This window comes from Siniperca chuatsi, linkage group LG16, assembly GCF_020085105.1.
Source record: "Siniperca chuatsi isolate FFG_IHB_CAS linkage group LG16, ASM2008510v1, whole genome shotgun sequence".
NCBI classification, from domain to species: Eukaryota; Metazoa; Chordata; class Actinopteri; order Centrarchiformes; family Sinipercidae; genus Siniperca; species Siniperca chuatsi.
The window spans coordinates 24263291-24284814 of NC_058057.1; the positions used below are offsets into that span (position 1 = coordinate 24263291).

At 36.9% G+C, this 21524-nt stretch overlaps 1 protein-coding gene across 4 annotated transcripts; it reads left to right on the plus strand.

Moving 5' to 3' along the window:
• Positions 1 to 1392: 1392 nt before the first annotated feature.
• Positions 1393 to 21067, plus strand: dnajc5ga (DnaJ (Hsp40) homolog, subfamily C, member 5 gamma a). Of its 4 annotated transcripts, none has more exons than XR_006374892.1 (8): positions 1393 to 1600; positions 10191 to 10318; positions 11672 to 11885; positions 12617 to 12773; positions 14632 to 14810; positions 15508 to 15547; positions 15663 to 15798; positions 16063 to 21067. XR_006374892.1 is itself a non-coding variant. In XM_044168997.1 (7 exons), the coding sequence occupies exons 2-5, from the start codon at positions 10200 to 10202 to the stop codon at positions 14805 to 14807; spliced, it is 666 nt and encodes a 221-aa protein (XP_044024932.1). In that variant the 5' UTR covers positions 1393 to 1600; positions 10191 to 10199; the 3' UTR covers positions 14808 to 14810; positions 15508 to 15547; positions 15663 to 21067. The 4 variants fall into 4 exon arrangements, 2 of the variants coding, with proteins under 2 accessions (XP_044024932.1, XP_044024933.1); XR_006374893.1 differs by having other exon boundaries at positions 17147 to 21067; XM_044168997.1 differs by having other exon boundaries at positions 15663 to 21067.
• The last annotated feature ends 457 nt before the right edge of the window (positions 21068 to 21524 follow it).

The window sequence follows — 21524 nt, forward strand, 5'->3', positions numbered from 1 at the left end:
AAATAAATTAAATTAAACTTTGTTTTAGTGGGGAAAAAAACTTTTTACATCACGTGGCCTCCTACACACTAGGTTGAAGCCCCACTGAAACAAGTCCAGGTTGTAGAGGAACATTATGTTCCTCCTGATGTAGTAATTCTTTACTAGTTAAAAAATTCACAAATGTTTTTTTTTTTGTCTTTTTGCTTATTAATGCACACTTCAGTTGAGTCTCATGTTAATAAATTCAAATTGGAAAAAATACTGTGCTCAAAAGAGAAGAAATGGTCCTAAACATTCACATCCAACATCTTTTTAAGATACAGATTTTGTGGTTATAATTGCTTTTGTCCGCTCATTGCAGTGATTGTGATTCCGGATATCAGAGCTGAAATTAAAGCAAATTAAATAAACCAACAAAGAAATAAAAAGTAACACAAATAAGTCTTTGTTTATTTTTTTGCGTTTGACATAGTAGTTTGAAAAAAAAAAAGATAACCTTAACTCAAGGTTCTCTTACTAGGTTTTTCTGGAGCTGTTGTCTCTAAGACAACTGAGCTAACTCCTGCATGAGATGCATTTGAAAGCTCTGGAAAAAGCTAGTGAGTGGTTTTTGAGTTAAAGTAATTTTGTCAAAAATAAAAGATGCTGATCCTCCAGTCAGAAATGGCATCTTCCTCTCTATGCAGCTGTTGATTGTTGGACACTTTATATAGCTGTTAGGCCCTGTAATAAAATCTTATCATACTGAGCAACATACTATATGTATTGTACCGAGTGAATCGACTGAAAGGGAACTCAGTAAATGTAAATTTGCATAGACGGTAAGGAAGAGAAGTCAAATAGTTAAAGCATGTGATGATTTAAAACTAGCAGGGTTACAATAAATGCTGCATTCAGGGACTGTTAGAGAAATCAAAATTCTATGCAATTCACAAGGGTGCGCGAATGACTCAGCAAAGTTCTAAATGTTGAGGAAAAATGTGATGAGATTACAAGAAAAAACTAAAGCATATTATAAAGTTGGGCTCCTGTATGATGATGGAGCTGCTGAGATGTTTAAGGGCCTGATTGGATACACTTAATGGCTCTCAAATCCCTCTATTGTCAAACATCCTATGGAAATAATGTGTCGATCTGTTTTCAATCTTTGTTTTATCTTAAATTTCCATGGATATTTGCAGATACACAGGCTAATTTCCTCTTGAAAGTACTGAGATATGCAGCTTTTGGTGAATAATTCGCTTAAAACACTTCTTTCAACATTCTGGGTGTCCTTTTGTTCGTCGGTATTCTTCAGCCGCTGCATAACAGCTCTGTAATAATCAATTTGTTGAATAAATAAACAAACATTTGATTATTTTTATATTAGCTAATATACTTGAGAGGTGGATTTCGGAGGAAACCTTGAAAGCAACATCCTCAATCCCTGGAATCAGCCAATCACAGCGCATGTCCTTTGGCAGAGCACGAAGAAGCGACCCGGCGGCCACAGCAAGCTATCGCTTCTCAGCCACCGGGCTAATATGAGCCTTTAAATTGAGAGTTAAGACATTAAACCGGATGCCTCTATGATCCAGCTAACCGTACAGCGAGATATACAGTGTTCAGTTTGCACAAGGTAAGGCAATTCGGCTTTACTAAATCAGCTAGCACAAGTTTAGCTAACTGGATAGCTTTCACGGTCACGTACGCCGAAATGCATTCAAAAATCTGTCAATTTAAGGTTGACTTGCTTCTCAACAAAGGTAGCATAACTTTATTACCGAGAAACTATACAATTATTCTAAACATCTTATACAACGTTAGGATGCACTTTTAGTTAGGCATACGTCAAAAGACGGTATGAAACGTATTTTCATAAGTGTAACACTGCAAAATTGGAGGGCGGTGGCAGCGAACAGTTGTGAACGACTGCTATTGAGGATTTGCACTTCTTTTGAAATAAATGCTGAATGCATGTGTTTGGTGTACGATGAATCGTAGCTTATGTACAGAAACCCTTAAACCAAATGTTACAATGTTTGTGTTGCACATACAGGATACTAGGATACAAGGATACATTTAATTGCTAGATTTTTTAAATGAAGCTTGGTTTATCTTTGTCTTCACGCTACAGCTGCATAGGGGCTACTTCTGGTTAGCAGGTAGCTTAATGTAACGGGCCACAAGTACTATCTGACATTTTTATACATTTATTCATTAAGTCTTGGATTAGATAAAAAAGTATTACAGTATAACAGTTAGGTTAGCTAACAGCTAACTAGGTACCTGTCAACACCGGGGTCAGCATGACAGTTTCTTTGGACGATTAAAGCCAGAGAGAAATAACTTATGACAGAACAAGGAGAACCAAGGTTCCTTAAGTGAAATTGTTAAAATGTTCCCTGTAACATGTATTTATGAGTGACGGGCTGTAGAATAGAAAGTATTTCTCCATGTGCCGGGAGATTAGCAAAGGATTAGGGCTCCACAAGGACAAACAGACGACAATCACGCGGCATTCCTTCTTCCGTCATACCGGACTATTGTCCCAAAACACCGGCCCTTTTCTCCCAGACCAACGTGGGGTTTGATCAACTCACCTGTGCGTTAAGTTATGCGTTTATGTGGTTAATACGGAGACAAAGGTTGCAAGTTAATGTCACATCCAAAGTGGTCAAACTTGAGGAAAACCACAACAGTGACCAACATCTGGTTCCTCTATTGCAGGTTGCATGTGTACATTCACCAGCGATCTAATGACCTAATTATGGAAATGGAGACTTTCCTGCCCTGAACTAAGTCTCTCAGGACGCTCTTATCTCCCAGCATGTGCTACTGTTACCTTGCTATAAATCAGAACTTGGGATTTTCTACTTCTCTCTAGAAAAAAAAAAAATAAAACAAAATGGCTCTGTAAATCAGAGATGCACTTTAGGAGATTTGGTATCTTTTTTTGCAAACTCTACTCCCTGACATAGCATCAAATTAACCTGCCCGACCCATAGATTGTATAAAAAAATGTATATATTTATATACTCTATATATTGTGTGATGTGCCAGTACAGTTAGCAACTTACAACAGCTATACTTTATATTTATTTTCAGCATGACACATTTTAAAACTTATCGGTATGCCGATACATTGACGTGAGATGGTTAAACCTGTGTTTTGATGTCGTAATCAGCCTTTACTGCACACAGTTGTTCTACCCACAAATTAGCAGATTCACTGCAAGGAGATCGGATCGGTGCCTTTCTTACTTTTGACCATAAATAAATGCAGCATTACAGTTCGTCATGGTTGGGGTTAGAGTCTGCCAATCCTAGTGATGGAGGAAGTCTGCCTGGGAGTCTAAACTTAGGGGTGAAAAAAAAAACATTTTCCTGTACATCTCCACCATCCTCAGGTATACCTCCCTGTATATTTTTTTTATATAAATGTTACTTTTTGCAATTTCTGAACAAGCAGTGGTGTTTATTTGATTTGGCTTGTGTGCATCAATAAGAAAATCCACTGATTTGTCAAACATCCATAACCCATATTCACCTCAGCCACACTACCTCTCACTTTTTGATTGCTGGCCTATAGACATTCTTCGTCATACCTGCTACCTGATGTGCCCCTGCGCTCTTTTTAAGCGGACTTTCCTGCCTTTGCCGCAACTGAACATGTGGCACCCCGCCATTGGCTAAATGGAGAGCAGCAGCCTTTGTTATTGTACATGTAATGCAGTTCTCAGCATACATTTATGGTTCTCAACAGACATGTATATGCAACATGTATGGGAAGCGATTAGCTAGTACAACTTTGTAATCTTATTATAAGAAAGTGTTGACCAATGTCTCACAAAAGCCCGATTGATAGTGGATTTTTCAGGCTGATACTGATATTTGGGAGTTGGGAAAATCCGAAGATATATCAGCTAATGGTACTTTTAAACACACACGCCTTCAATGTTGAGCCTTAAAGTAGAGCTGTTTTTAAATTTTTAAAGAATTGTGACCACGATGCATACTAAGTGGGACATTTTACAATTGAAAAATCAACTTGTCAGTGCTCTGTGGTGGACAAACTATGTAAGTGAGACTCTAAATGACCTCAAACATAGATTTCGCATTACTGTACTGCAGTTTCCTGTTACTTATCGGCCGAAATAGATACCTATATATCTACAATAAGCTAATATTGTCTAGCTCTATGTCTATATTCTCATATATTCTCACACTGGTGGTTGACTTGTTTCATCAGTCTTGTAAATTTCACTTGTGTTAGTCTCAACTCACTCAGCTATTCCCACCTTTTATAAGACACACGAAAGGTGGGTTTTACATTTAAAGTTGTATATTTAATAGTCATTCATATTGAACATATATATATTTTTTAACATTTGGAGTGATAGGTATACTGCTTTCTTTTTCAGCTTATTTGCTCTGCTGTCAGCATTGACTTGCACTTGAGTCTCTTATGTTGAAGGTCCCCAAACTATTGCTCATAAGTCTTGCTTTATTGGACACTTTGGCTTGTAATTATAAGGTTTTGTTTGGGTACGGTGCAGTCATCAGATCTGCGTATCAAAGAATTGTTAAACTGTCTGGCAGAGCTGTTTTGTATGGAACTTCGGGGTGCTTGGCCTTGGCTGGTGTGATTACATAGTTAACATGTCACACAACTTTTTAGAAAGTTTTTGTTATTTTTAACAATAAAGAGAGCTATTTTAAGAGTAACAGTGTTACAGTCTATCTTAAAAGTTGCCTTCTTCTCTGAAAAAGAATTTTCATGGGAGTTGTTGTCCTCTGTCCTCACACGATATTCCTCATTTGTGGACTTTTGACAAGCACCTTTATCTCAAGCAATAAAAATGTCTTGTTGAGCTGACACAAAACATAACTGGTGTCTTTAGAGTTTACTTTAAAGTTCTCTTCTAATAATAGCCCGTTAAAAATGATAATTTAAGTACTTCTAAATATGGCTCTGAGTAGTAGAATAAGTCATTCTGTGTCTGTGCCCACAAATGTATTTTTGATATTGGTTTGGAAATGCCCTATAATATATTTATCTACAGCCATACCATTGCTAATGGAGATCTTTCTTTTAATCAGAGGTTATTAATAGTGATTTTGATAAACTGGTTAAACGTCTTTTCTTCTAAGCAGTACTTTGAGATGGTTTTGCCAGTTGTCACAGTCATATTATTCATTGTAAGACTAGAGAAATGTTGAACAAATATCTTAAGTGTCTTTTAGTCAGTATTGGTGAGCGTCTATTTGTGACTGCTGTTCTTTGCTAATGTAGTTTTACTACAAAATGTTTACATAGAAATCATGATTAATTACAATTTATATATCCGTTTACTGCAAACCTGCCTATGTTTTTGATTAAAACAATCAATCTGACCCTAATTACATGCATACAGGTACTTTGCCTCCCCCTGTTTCTGCTTTTGTCTCTCAGCTGACAGCCTTTCAGCTAAAAATTATCATGCTGAATAGTGGCTAAAGTTACATACATATCTGCACCTCCATAAAACTTCACAGTCAAATGTTTGGAAAGGAAGACAAAAGACTCCTGTGTGTCTCTCTGTCTCTAGTTTTAGTGATTACTTAGTGTTGGGGCTAATGTTGTGTTATGGTTAATTTTCATCTGTCCTGTTAGCGTGATAAATGAGTACCATCTGCAGACATACAGGGCAGTTTTTAAAGTCTGCACCGCAACGACTGCAGTTAGCTAATTAAACTAACAGACCTGGCTCGGTGCTACTCGATCGATCGCTCCAGTATGAGCTGCAGGGTGGCAGTTTGATCAGTGCAGACCTCTGCTGGCAGGAGCCTGGTGGTCTTGAAGGTTCATGTGTAAAGAAAGTGTTTTAAGGCCTCGTCTATGGAGCTGCTCTCTCCTTCCAGACTGCCCGATGGTTTGTGTAGCATGTTTGGAGAATTTGGAGTATTTACATCAGCTTTCTTGGCGTCAGCAGGCATGCCATCTGGGCCTGCAGCGTTTGCATCGTTGAGAAAAATAATGGCCTTTTTGATCTCCTCTTTGCATGCTTTTTTCCAGTCAAGAGCCTGACTGGATTTTAGTTGTGTTTTGTGCACTTCACGCAATAATTTAGTGTTGTATACAGTCCAGAGCACATAGATGCTAATCAATGAATCATTTGGTCTTTAAAATATTAGAAAATAGTAAAAAAAAAAAGAAAAGGGATAAAATGTAAGACAAGGAAAAGCAGCTAATCCTTACATTACAACGCCCTAATCGTGGGACAGTGATAAGCATGTTTTGTTCTGCAATCTATAATAATAATAATAATAATAATAATATAATACTATTATAATACTATAAAACTCATAATACTTTTTGTTGTTGACAGAAGAATTTAATTTCATTTTCCATACCAAAAACTTTGATAAATTGAAATTATCAAACATCATCACAGAATAACTTCCACCCTATTTATTTTATTCTTTATTTTCAACTATTTCTGTTGCTATTTTAAAAACTTTTGTGTATTGTACTACTGTAGTAATTAGTGTATTTAATTTAATATTCAGTTTCATTTTACCCTGTTAAATCACTGCATTTTTGCCACTGCGGCAGCGTGATTTCCCAGTAGAGAACACTATGATCGGGTAGTTACAGACCCTGCACCCCTCATGTGAATGCACTCAAATGTGAGTTGATATTGATATTTGTAGCTGCCATTTTGCCAAACTATTTATCAGGAAAAATAGTGACCCGAATCTTTTACTTGGCAAGAGAATAAAGTAGTGCTAACTTACAGTGCAATCATTTATAATTGCAAATGCATGTAAGCAGTGTGAAGCTTAATTGTTGTTTTCACAACAGGAAACAATGGAAGCAAAACTGCTTTCTCTTGCACTGGTGCAGCGTTAGAAATAGAGTTTGATTCAGGTGCTTTTCTCATTAAAAGCAAAAAGCAAAAACCTTAAAGGACAAAAGTGAGTAAGGAAGGGTGATTATCAGCTATCTGACAAACATTCACTGCATTCTTCCAAAAGATGCCCTCAGGATGGGGATTTTATTTTAGCAAATAAAAAATAGTTTGGATGTGAACAAAGTAAAGTACTGTTTGTGTCTAATGGGGAGAACACAACAACAAGTAATGTGAGAGCGGTTGTTTTGCTTGCATGTAAACACTTTGCTGTCACTAAACGGCCTATAACTCACCAAAAGTTAGAAGTTTTACAATGAAATTTAACAAACAAGATGCACCAAGTTCATGTTGAAAGTTAAGCTAATGGCACCCTGTTATGGATCCATATGCTTGATGTTCTGTTACAGTATTTCTGGATGAATGTCGTTAGCACCATGAAACTTGCTATGGTTGCTCTGATCTTTCCTTTACACCTTTAGACCCCTGATAACCCCTTAATGATATCACTATTAGGGCTCAGCTCACACCCCATAACCGATGTTAGTGGCTTCATGTAACTGATTGCTTTGATGTAATTAATAAGTGTAACCATGTGGTGCTGAAACAATTAGTTCATAGACAGAACATTCAGTTACATAACAATTTTGATAATTGATGAATAACTTATTCTAAATTACTTATACTTATCAAATGAATCGATGAATATTTTTTAATTTTGGACGAAACCATTCATTTAAAAAATATTCAATAGATTTATCTAATGAAAAATAATTGTTAGCTTCAGCCTTAAATCCATGCCATCCTCTTCCAATCCAACTGCAGTCTACTCTGATAAACTAAGAATGTTATCTCAAACAACCACAACAAAAGAACTTGTTTTGGTTTGGGAGTATATAACCAACAGTTACTCATACAGCAAAATGAAATGAGGGAAACAGCGGTCTGCATCAATGCTTATTTTACTATTTCTTCTCTCAAAGAGAGCAGATGACTTTATAATGGTTAGCTGAAATAACAAAAGCCCTGTTCACACAGCTCTTGCATTAGCTGGGGTCACTGTGTGATTGTAATAATTGCAAAGGTCATCTGAGTTTTTAATCCTACGCAAATCTGCCCACTTTGTATTATCTAAAGTAATAAATCCAAAGCAAATTGCCTACCATATGCCAGAAAACATGTCTAACAATATTAATCCTGTGTAAATAGATATATTAACAGTTTGGAGTCACATTTTATTTATTTATTTACTTTCAAGGATTCCCTGGATTCCCTGTGCTTTTTTTCTACTTAATAGAAGCTGCAATGGAAAAGCTTAACGAAAACATTTTGGCCTGGTTTAAGGCTGCTGTACAGTATATTGGCAGCCTGTACAGTATGATTCCCTCTGTCTATGCTCTTTCCATCCCATATTGTATCATACACAGCAATATAGATATGTGGACACTTGTTTAGTTTGTTGTGGTATGTGTGTGTGTAGGGCTGTCTAGCCAGAGTCTGACCAGGACATTGGCTCTCTCTGAAACAGACTCGGACGTAATCTGTGAGATCAGCAAAATGTAATCTTCTTTAGTCAACGACCCGCACAGCATTATTTGTGTGGCTGAGTAAGAGTGTGTGTGTGTGTACAGTAGCCATGGATTAATAGAAATCCCTTTTTTGTATATTGTAATTGTGAAGCATTAATTCAAAGCTGTTGAATATTACTAACTCATCACCTCCAGTTATAAAACAAAGGTAATTATGGATATAATTAAAAGTGTTTATTTGTACAACTCCAACACTCCTGGGAACCTCAAGTCAAATCTGGTCAGGTCTTGTTAAATATAGGGGGTGGGTTGATGCACCTAACTGCCTGGAAACCTATACGCTTCCTCTTGGCTTGCAGATCAGGGCTGAAGTCTGCAGTTTTCTCTAAACTGGGTGTCACTTTGAAGTGTAGTGTAAAGACACTAAAAGCTTAAAAGATGACAAAAAACCTGTTGTGCTCTTGGCTTTAAAAAAACTTGGATGAAATGAAAAAAGGAGGAAATGTGCTACATTGTGTTTATTAGAACTAAAACAATAAACAATGTTTATAGTTGATTAGTTAAAGTGTCAAATATTTGCTACTTTAAGCTTAAAAAATGTGAAGTTTGCTGCTTTTCTCTGTCTTTATATAATTTTAAACTGAATATGTGTGAGTTTTGGACTGATGGTCAGAAAAAAACAAGACATTTGAAGATGTCTGAGCTTGAGATGAGTATTTTTCACTTTTTGTTTTGACATTTCATAGTCTAAATGATTAATAAATCAATGGGGGGAAAATAATCAACAGATTCATCAATACAAGTAGATGACTGGACAGACTACAGTCAAGGCTACTGCTCAGTCTCAGATTAATTAAAAAACTGACTTTAGCTTATTTAAGAGTGTGAGAAACCTCCCCAACTGCAGTGCAATTGGTTTATGTGGGAATTAACATTGTAATCCTGGTCTTTGTTAACAGGAGGAGGGATAGGAAGAAGTCCACCTCATATCTTGTCGAGAAGTCTTTGTTTCTTCTATTCCTGATTATTTTGAAAGCATCTCAACCTTGGGAAAGAACCAATGATTATGTTATGTTGTGATTTATAATTGGTGTAGTAGCTGAAATGTCTTAACTATATTTATTGGTGTGTAATATCTGGCCTTTAGAGGAGAGTACGGGTTTCTGGCACCTTCATCTACTTCCAAGGAGCATGGAGAAGGAAAAAATACTACAGAGGTCAAAACTCCAGCAACGCTTGTAGTATATAGAACAACTTTAATGTTTGAGCCGACACGTGTTGGTCTAACACTAAAGTTCTTCTATATACTGCAAGCTAGTAGTTTTGACCTCTTTAATATCTGGCCTATGTAAGTCTTGAGGGTCTCTGTGTGTGTGTGTGTTCAGATTTGCTCTGTTGTGGTGCTTTCTTTTCTTTTCTTTGCTGTGTCCTGTTAGTTTGCCACTGCAGAAACACACTTTAATTTTCACCAAGTGTTGATTGATGTCTTTGGTCTTTATTTTCTGAATAGATTCTAGCCTTTCGCATGAGTTCATATGCATCATTTGGCCCTCCAGCACTGTACATTTCTTAAACCCTATCCCCTGTACTGACTCATTGCACTGTACAATTATACACAAGCTAGGCTGCTTCTTTGGTAAGCAACAGTGCTGGGAAGTTGAAACAAATGTTTAGACTATACTGAATCTTGCAACATGACAATAGGCAGCAATATTTGATCTCTAAGCCCTCAGCAACATTTTAATAACATGTCATCATCTTTAAATGATTTTCGACTCAGTGATATATATTTTTCCCCTAATAACAGAGGTGAGCCATGGCTGAACCGAACCCCTCCCGTCCCCAAAGGAAGATGTCCACAGCTGGGGAGAGTGTGTACAAGGTACTAGGGCTGGAGAAAGGAGCGTCAGCTGAGGACATCAAGAAAGCATACAGGTAAATAATTTGAATTATTATTCCTATTAAGCTATCTCAACTGTCTCTTCAGAAAGGATTAGTTTCTCCAGAGTCGGAAGGCTAACCACATTGTAATTATTACTTTAAGTATTTCCTAAATCCTTTGCTTTAAATTGTGTAATCCTGTTCCTGACAAGCTGTCATGAAAGCATATGCTAATAAGCAACTATAACGATTATGTTAATTAATTATTCTTTTCAAATCTATCAAAGTGGATATTCTTTCCATTAAGAAGTTAATCAAATAGTCTGCAATGTGTGAAAAAAGGCTAAAATGCCCATTACAAGTTCTTAGAACCTAAGCTGACATGACCAACAGTGCAAAACCTAATGGCATTACGTTTACAATGATATGAAACGGAGAAAAGCAGCAAATTGTTATAAATGAGAAGCTGGAATCAGCAAATGTTACACATTTTGATTAAGTTGTTTATCAGTTATCTAAATTGTAATTAGGGCTGCAACTAACAATTATTTTAATTATTTTATTATCAATTAGTCTGGTGATTATTTCCTAAATTAACTGATTACATTTTTGGTCCAGAAACTGTCAGAAAATCGAGAAAAATGCCTCAATGCATGAAATTACTAACAGTCAAAACTTTCAGATTACAATCACATAAAGCAAAAAAAAAGGTATTTTTTTGCTTGAAAAATGACAAAATGATTAATTGATTATGAAAACTGTTAGTGATTCATTTTCTGTCTTATTTAGCTTTAATCAACTTATCGTTTTAGCTCTAATTGTAATGTTAATGAGTTTTCTGTCAGTGCGCTAATCGATTACTCAGCTAGTTGTTTTACTTTGACATTAACTTTCTCTAACTTTAACTGTTAGAAACCCATCTATGATATCATGTCATGAGAGCTGGAATTTGCACTGATAAAGCTTTATATTGTTCCATGTAATCTTATAACTTTGACGTCCTGGGCTTGAATCTGGTGGAGGAGCCTTGCTACATGTCACATAGTTTGTTTTTTGTTTTTGTTTCACTTTTTCAAAACTCAAATATATATATATATATATATATATATATATTAATATATGTATATATATATATATATATATATATATATATATATATATATATATATATATATATATATATATATATATATATATATATATATATATATATATATATATATATATATATATATATATATAAAGACTTTGGTTAACAGTTGATTATTTGCTATCCATTAACAAAGTGAAGATAAGACTATCCTAAAAAATTAAAAATCCCTCCTTCCTTCACTTTAGCACTTTCCACATTTTCCTCTGCTTCACTTTGCATTATTTGATTTCCTGTGTGGTCTTCTCTCCTGTCAGGAAGCTAGCATTGAAGTACCACCCAGATAAGAACCCAGACAACCCGGAGGCAGCAGAGAAGTTCAAGGAGATTAACAACGCCAACTCTATTTTAAATGATGAGACCAAGAGGAAGATCTATGATGAGTATGGTTCCATGGGCCTTTATGTGTCTGAGCAGTTCGGAGAGGAGAGCGTCAAATATTACTTCCTCATGTCCAAATGGTGGTTTAAGGTTGGTGCTTTGGTCTGCTTTCAATCTATATGGATTTTATAGGTGACCGTTTGTGCTACATTTGATTTATATTGACGGTTTGTTTCAATAAAGTCGTTGTAATATTGATCAATTCTACAGTAAGAAAGTATTGTTTGCTCACAATATCGCACATTTCCAAATGGCAGTTGGGAAGAGACTGCCACAATATTTTTATCTATTTGCAGAGCCTTAATTTCTTCACATACATGTGGTTAACACAATAAAAGCAACACCTGGACAATCTAATGCAATAGGCCACCAATAGATGCTACCTTTTTAATGAAGCTTATAATATGTCAGATACGTTCTGTCTTTGCACCCTGCACACAAAGGGGCTGTTCTTTTCCTCTAAAATTTGTTTTGCTAAATGAAGTGAAACTTTTCCAAGGCAAATTGTTGATGGCTCTTGTGTCAGAATCAGATTACTAAATTGGAATAGGTTTATTTCACTCACTTAACCTGGGTCACAAACATTTATTATTGTTGTAGAATACGATTTTATAAAGTACCTTCTACTTTTTTCCATGTAGCTCTCTCACATGCACAAATATTCCAGGACTGTACAAAAGGACATTTCTAATCTGTTTTACAGGATTAAATACACGTAATTTGAGTTGTCCTGACATTAATAAGTTGGAGACAAAGACAGTTCTACCTGTTTGCTGAAAATAGTTTTAACAGTTGTTCTGTTTGCTTGTTAATTCCTGCAGGGTCTGGTACTGTGCTGCACGCTGTTCACCTGCTGCTGCTGTTGCTGCTGCTGTTGTTTCTGCTGTGGAAAATGTAAACCACCTGACGATGATGAAAACTACCAGTATGTCGACCCTGAAGACCTGGAAGCCCAAATCAAAGCAGAGCAGGACGGAGGTGAGAGGCTGTTTCACATAATTATGGTTTAAGCTCTGATCACACTATTATTTATTTATTTTTTCCCAAACTACCAATTACTTTTGTACATTTAACAGACTTCTTGTACAGATCTTGAGAACGCTGATGTTCTTCCTGGGGTTTTTTTTGTTTGTTTTTTATAGGTTGGTGCATACTATATTGAATAATTTTGCTTTGTGATGGACTACTTTACATCCAGGAGACAGTACAGGTTCCCATGAGGCAACAAAATTGACCACCTCCCATTATCCGAATAATATTCGCATTGGATCATAGATTGATACAGGCAGGGTATGAGGCCCTCTCACTGTAGTGAATTTAATGCACCTTATACTTGATCCATTAACCATAGTGCAGTTGTTGCCATGCACAATTAGAAATGACTGAAAATAATAACTTTTTCCTATAATTAAACTGTAAACTTTATTTCATGTGAATAAATGAGCTCAGATATAAATTCTGAAATATTTGCTACTTTATTCCTTGACAAAATCACATGCAGTAAACATTTGCATATAAATATGAATTGTTTCTCCAATTTAATTATGATCACTGTTGAACTCTGCAGCCAGTGTGATGGATAGTTTTGTGTTTGATTACTGGAGATTTTAGTGTTTCTAGCCAGAAAAGTAGGCATAGATTTTATCTGGACTGAAGATGTGCCCAGTACCCAGTGGTTGACTATGTTAAAATATGTGAGCCCTTGTTGAAGACAAGAAGCATTTTGGACAAATAGCAGGATTCATGCACATCAGTTCGCAGTTGAGCTGGTCAGACCAGCCGCTTTTTTGTGGTTGTACTACTTGGAGGAGAAACTTAAAAATAACCTGTTTGTGCCGCAACAGCTTCAGCAGCCTTATCCTTTTAAATATTGTCTTTTGTAGCTAATGGCTCACTGTGGTTTTTGACTGTTTTGCTTAATATTGTGTAGCATCCTGAGACACACCACCATAATTCAGCTGCCTTGGAGAAACACAATGTCTGGTTGTTTTTTTCCACAATGACATTAGAGAAAACTTTATGTCTGAGTTAGTTAGATTATATTGTAATACCCCCAAATTTTGAATCCTCTATTTCTTCCACAGTCTCATTTTTAACTTTGAGAGGTATGGGATTCATACAGTCCTGAGATCTGGTCCGGTGAGCTGTGATTTAAAATTTGAGAAGAGAAGTGAAATATGGAGGCAGCTTTTGCAGGAGACCTTTTTATAAATGAAAATTATATAATGTAGGTCTCTTCTTGTTGCTAGTGAGGACCGGCCTAATTTTTATATGCTGTAGTACATAGTGATAAACTGCATCAAGTTGTTTTTAAGGTGGAGCGACCAGCATGAGAATAAAGGATATCTCCATAGTCAAGCACAGATATGATGGTTGACTGTACAATTTTCCTGTCACCAAGACAGAAATATGCTTTATTCTGATATAAGAATCCCATTTGTATCTTTTAGTTTCGGTGCCAGTTGCTCCACATGCTGTTTAAAAGTGAGACAAATTCCCATGTATTGTCTCATTGGACAATTTCAATTGTACAATTTCAGTAAATTAAGTAAGGGTGCATTTTATTTCTTATGAATTCAACTTTTTATTTATAAGAAGATTATTTATTATTATTATTTTATTTCTTCTCTCAAAAGTTACATAGTCTTGCTTTAAATCCAGTAACACCACAGTAGCTTGACTAACGTCATGGCTATTAATGTTGAAACAGCATCTGTAGGAAAATTGCTGTTGAAAGTAAAACTATAACCAACCCAAATGCTTTCTGTTACTTCACCAGTGAATATAGCATGCTCTCACGCTGCAGGATTCGTGTTTTCATGCTCCAATCCAACAGGTTACACAGTAATCATAGGCCAGCCCACATCTAATCTGGGTCCAGAAAGCCCAGAGGGCCAGAGTCAGCCCATCCCTCTGCCAATGCCCATGCCTCCACCTGAGCCCCAGTCCTCAACCTCAGCCAATCCAGCAGGGGAAGAAAACCCCGGAGAGACCTTACCAGAGTCGAAATGACTCGTAAGAGCCACCTCATCTGATTTATGTCACATCGTCATTCATCCGTCTTGTCTTGTATGAGAAGTTGTCTTCATTCTTGGTGTTGCCTGTCCATGCTTGTCAGCTGCCTGCCTGGCTGTGCATGGCTCTTCACTGCTTCTTCACTCATCCATAACAAACCGCCCGTGCTGCACAATTACCACTCTCACGCATATTTACTGCAACACTCGAGTCGTCTTGTACCTGCATGTTTTTTCATGCTGTCCATATGCTTGTTGTCAGTGTTATATTAAGTCACTGTACCGTTTGCTTGAAATGCCATCCAAAAATAACCATGGCTGAATTAATTACTGTAGCTTCAACCTTTTTATGCTGTAATGTTATGTATATTGTAAGGCAAAATTTTGTGCTTACTTCTTGTGTTTGATACTTAGATGGTATGTTATGACAGACAGAAAATTAGCTTAGCTTTCATCATGTAGATACATAAATGTACACCATACATTTCATTCAAATGAAATGTATGGGGTTTATAATTTAAATAATTTTAAATTGTAAAGGTTTTGAAATTAGCTTTCTGAAACCTGCAGGTACCCTGTATTAGAATGGTGATTTTGTCCAACTGGGTTTAAAGATATTAGACTTTGCGCTCTGTTGTTTGGCTGTAATGGAGTGTATGATATAGGGGTAATATGGATACCTTCCTCTCCTCCCGCAGGAAAGTGACGGTGTGGATGAGCCTCAACTAGTGGAAGCAGGTAGGCAAGATACTGTGCATGTTAGCACTTGTGTCAGCTTTTTTGTGTCTGTGGCTGATCACTGGATACAGTTGCTGTTTATCTCAGTTTGACCTCTACTTCTCTCCCTCGTCAGCCTTTCAAGCCCCTATTATTATCCAGCCACATTCGACTGCTGCCAGCGACGCAGAGATCAACCAGCCCAAAGCCACCAGCCAGCCCAGGCCCACCACTCAACCTACCTGATCTACCCACTGGACAACATCTGTAAGGTGGGCACTTAAAGGCTCTTGGCCCCCTCCATGGAACTTAAGTTATGGAGGAGTATTCATGCTAATTAAACTACTTTCTTGGCTCTGAAAATGCTAAGATCCTCAGTGTAAATTTTAGTCCCCTTTCTCCTTCCAGTTTGCTACATACTTTAGCCTAGCCTGGGTTAGATGTGATCTCACTAACAGTTCAGTCATCCAAGGCTAGGCTTGGCAACATGCCTGGATCTCCTCACTAATCCGTTCTTGTCATCCCATTACAACCAGTAAGGATGTGACACTGGGCAGGAAGATGGCAAAAACACAGGGATATGTGGGCACAACAACATCATGGAAAGGTGGTCCTCATTATTGATCCGCTATCCAGACCAGGACTGGAATTATCTTTTTTATTTTCTCTCTGCCCAACCCTCCCCGTCTCCCTCCATTCTGGACTCCAATGGTCACCAACAGGATCACTTTTTTTTTTACATTTATCCCCCTTTAACTTGTTTTGGAGTTGTCCTCCAAAAAGAAAACCAACAAGGGTTTTTGGTTAAATAACTCCTGTATGGAATTGGATGCCGCTTGTGACGTGTACACATCATCAGAAGCCAGCAGCACGATGATGTGAGTGTGGAGGAAATTTTTTTCCCCTCTTCCTCCTCCTTCAGTCTTATTTTAACAAACAATCGCATTCAGTTAAATGTTGCATTACCACCCTCTAACGTCCATCCTTTCAAATAAGCTCTTGATGCCAATTGTGGTGATAAGAATATTCTTCTTTCGATGGAGGCGGGAGGACTAACAGTCGATTAACAGAGCAAAGCTTTCAATTGGGACACATTTCACATGAATGCACAAATGTGAAGGGGGAGGGAGGAGAGCGAACAGAAGAGATGTGACACAGCAGAAGTGACTGTGGGACTGACATTCACAGATTATGTCTTTTGATGTTAAATGTCTGAGCCAAAACCTGGAGCTGAAGATTTAGAGCATGGATCAGGAGTGGAGTCGAGGCTTCCCTCCCCAATGTGCATGCATTTTTTTCCCCGGATGCATGCCCCCTACTGTACAGCACTGGAATACAGTACACACCCCAAACCACAAAACGTGAAAGAACTGCCTACCCTAACCTTACAGACATACAGACTCTGGTTACACACACACTAATATACAAACAAACACTACACTATGTCATCGTGTGCCACCCTCTGCTAAAATATACAACCCCCAACATAATCTATTGACTGAAATGGACTATGACAGATGCCATATCATGGAAAAGAAACACAGCATTTAAGTATTAACTTGAAACAATTTTCAGTTAATTATGTTTTGTCAGATCATTGTGCTCCTTCTTGTGTTGCAGTCACACTATTTGGTAGACCAAAGGCAACAGCTACATGCATCTAGCCAACCCATGATAACTCTGGTCGAGGCAGAGAGTCTCTGAAAATGCCATTTGCTCTGTAAGCCACAGTTCAGTTTGTCAAAGTTGTTTGTATAATATGCATTTAGGTCTATGCACCTTGTGAAGTGGGTCCGCTGCCATTTCATATGGTTATTTTCTTTTTTGTTCCTTTTTTTTTTTGCCTCCGTTCAGGTTGTAAATCTTTTATTGTACCTCTTTTGTCATCAACTTTAAAGCTACTTGATAATCTATAAACTCAGGTCCAGATTCACTAAGACTGCATTATGAGGGCAATCTTCGGATTTCATTGCAACTCAGTTACTTGAGTGCATTTTCAGTTTTCACTGACTTCACATTATGTTTTGTAGATTAGTTTTTGCCCCTTGAAAAGAGCACTGAGCAAGCAATCAACCCTCTTTACTGCTAATTTCAGGCACTCTTATTTTAATTGGAGGACTTCATTAAGTCTTGCATCTTTTCACGATAAATCTACTTTTCACTGTTCTGTCTTGAATTTCCAAGATTGCATCTCCCCTGCTCCCTGACTTCATGGTGACAGTGATGTGCCTTGAACAATAATTGCAGCAGTGACTGAACAGACAACTCTTGATGCAACATTTGGATGTCACATGTACATGTGTGAGAGTATTATGTTGCTGTTGGTGTCTTGTTTAGTGTGACATCGCCTATAAATATAGTGTGGGGAAAAAAATCAGATAAACATACAGGTACATGACCATGACTGGTGAAAAGAGGCTTTATTCATTCATTTCTACTCTTTTCTCAATGTACTATTTTTGGTGATTAGCATGGCTCTCTCATTTGGTCATTTATTATTGCTTTTCCCCATGCAAACCTTTAGTGAATCTGGATCAGTGTTGTTGTTTCACCTGCACAGAACTGCATGGTGACCACAGCCACCAGAGGTCTTTTGCGATGATCATAACTTGAAAAGTTAATGCACTTGTTCTAAAACAAGCACACAATTTTGCTTTTTTAAGTCCCATTTTCTTTTCACTGCACATGTTCACTCAAGGTTTTAGATCACTCTTTTTTTATTTTATTTGACATTTTCCCTTTTAGAGCTTAGTCAAGTTATAAAGGAGCATTCACCCATCAAAGCAATGTTGTCTACAGCTAACAATAATTTTCTTCATTTATTGCTTTGTCTATATAATGTCAGAAAACAGTGAAAAATGACCATCACAGTTCCCCAGAGCTCAAGGTGACGTCTTCAGATGTCTGTTTGTCAAACAAACAGTCCAAAATGCAAAGAGATTTAGTTTACTATCATGTAAGACAGAGAAGAGCAGCAAATCGTCACATTTGAGAAGCTGGAACCAGAAAATGTTTGGCATTTTTGCTCGATAAGTGACTCAAATGATTAATCAATTAATTTTATGCCGATTGATTAACTGACTAATCGTTTCAGCTCTTGCCAACTTTTACACTGGGACACTAGAGGCCCCTTGTTGAGTTATTGCCCCAGTTTGTGACAGCTGTTGTCAGGATTTAAGCTGGTGCAGCACTAAATATTGTGGTGACTGATCTGTATATAGGGCTATTAAGAGAGGTGACAGGCTGTGTTAAGAGTCTCTCTCTTAAGAGAACTTTTTTCCTCAGTTTGAATTCAATTTAATTAGTTTGCTGCTCAAATGCATCATGGCTGTGTTCCATGTAAAGTCAGAAGTCAGCTTTGTGTGGTCCAGCTCAAAAGGAAACCTGGATTTTTTTTTTCTCTCCCTACTAAATATACTGTTCATCATGCCAACAGTCAATATCATGCAAACTGTATTGTTTACTATAGTTTTCATGTACTTACCACACAGGTGCTTTGATAGATTTAACGCATTTATGGAATTTGAGGATTATTAATCTTGTAACATAATTCTGGCGAACATTTGTGCCAGCATATAGTGTCTGCCATTTTAACATCTCACATACCTTGGGGGTTGAGCCAAATTTCGCCCAAACCTTTCACATTATTAATTCCTTATCAATGTCTTGTTGACTTGTCTGGAATGCACCATAAATCTGCAAGAGTTTGTGTGTCACATGGACACTGAAACATTCTCATTGTCTACCTAACTACAGTTAAAAACTGTTAAGCCAAATCTGCCTATCCTGGGGTATTTTTAAAGGAATTGTTCACCATTTTTGGGAAATATACTTATTCACCTTCTTTAATGGACTTACTGCTCCTGGCTAAGAAATAGTATGGCACATAACCCCCTCTGTAAAAACCACAGCTTGTTTTTTTGATTTTGTACAGATTAAACAAACGAGATATAACATAACATAACATAACTAAACATAGTTGGATTTTGTTACCTTCAGACAGAGCCAGGATAGCTGAATCCCCCTGTTTCCAGTCTGTGCTAAGCTAAGTTAACCATCTGCTGGATGTGAAGCTTCATACTTACTGTACAGACATGAGAGTGATATCGATCTTCTTATCTCAACTCTCAGCAAGAAAGCAAAAAAAGCATATTTCCCAAATTGTTTGAACTATTCCTTTAAATCATCTTATTTAGATATAACAAAACTTTTAAGTTTTTTTAAAAATGCTTGGTAAAACAAACCTTTAAGACTGTTTACTTTAGTCATTTGGATGTCAATAGATTGATGTGCTGTGGAGAATTATTGTCTAGTGCGGAGTACTGTTGCTTGTAGGTGAATTTTTGTAATTTTTACACGAAATGTTCTCCCTTTCTGGTGGCAGGGTGAAATTTAAAGGGTATTCCTTTGATTTTCTCCCATAATTAATAAAGGCCATAGTGTGTCTGTGTCAAGCTGAGTCTTAAAATTCACTGTTGAAAAGTAGCGACACAACACTACAGTTAAACTTATCTGTCAGCTGCTAAAACTCCTCAATATTGCCTGGTGAACTGCAATAAACTAATGTAGACCTACACCACATGTAGGACCAGCAACCAAGCTCTTTATTTCATTTTGTGAATTACAAACTGTTCATAAACCAGCTCTGATAAATATCTCCATCTCTCTATTTTGGCTCTGTCTTTGATGGATTACATAAGAGCTTGTATTTCTCAGAGAAACTCTGAGGAAAATTTGACGGTCATCATTTCATCTCGAGTTTTTAACCAAATCAAAAGCCAAAACCTGTAATTTTTAAGTCTCCCATGACATTTCAGGAATAATTATTTTTTGTCTGTCTTCAGATCTTATCAAATCAAATAAGTGTAAAAGCGATGAGGCCATGGAGCACTGAATGGAGACATTATTTATTATTTTTGTAATTATTGTAAATAACTCATTAAACAGAAAAATAACTGACAAAATTCCTTATTGTTAATGGACATGTTTTATGAATTAAAGTCTGTTTTAACAGTGTACATACATTTTTAATTTTTTTTATTTGTCACATAGAAATACCATAATTTAAATTTAGCATTACTAAAAGAGGTTCTGGTTGGGGTCAACTTGTTGGTCAACTTGGGTGTTAAATGATGAGCTTAGACTCTAAAGTTATTTGTGTGTCTTCTTTAAAATACTGGCTTGAATGCTCCATGCTAACCTGTTAGCATACACTGTTTAGCAATACATACTCCATGCTAATGTATGCTAAAAACAGTTAGCATGGAACTAACGTTCTTCCAAGGACAGATGGATGATTTTGTATCTATGTTCTCATTACTCAGTTGACCTGTGGGACAATCTGCCAAAATTGCTGTATTTCTCTTATGAATGACGATTGAATGTAGAGTAGAATAACACGACAAAGACATTTTATCAATGTAGATGAAGTTTGGTTTTTTTTGGGGGGGGGGGTCGTTAATCACTGTTGTGGTTCCATGTGGACGATCTGTAAATAATGAGTTATGAAATTCAACCAAATAAAAAAGGGGGATTTTATAACTTCCTGTCTGTGAGTTTGTCTTGTATTAGCACTTGAGTGTAAAGTTTTGTCAAACTGTATATGTGTGTGTGTGTATGTATAATTTATTATTATTGTTTTATAGCATTTTTATTGCATTTACTTTCAAAGATTAAAGGATAACTTTGGTGTTATTTTCATTGTCAACAAATCCCATGAAAAGGACAAAACTAGCAATGTGCACTCAGCCCATAAAAGAAGTGGATGTAGTCACCGTGACGTCACCCATTGGTTTGTGGACTACTGTTTTGAAGCCTCGAGATTGGCATTTTAGCCGTCGCCATCTTGTTTTTTGCAACCAGTGACCGGAAGTGACCATATTTGGATGAGGGGGTGGAGCTGGGGAGCATAGCAAACACTAAGTTATCAGCTAACGCTAGCGCTAGCTAGGTTAGCAAGGTGCATCCGTAATTCACATTAATTGGGATGCTAATTTTG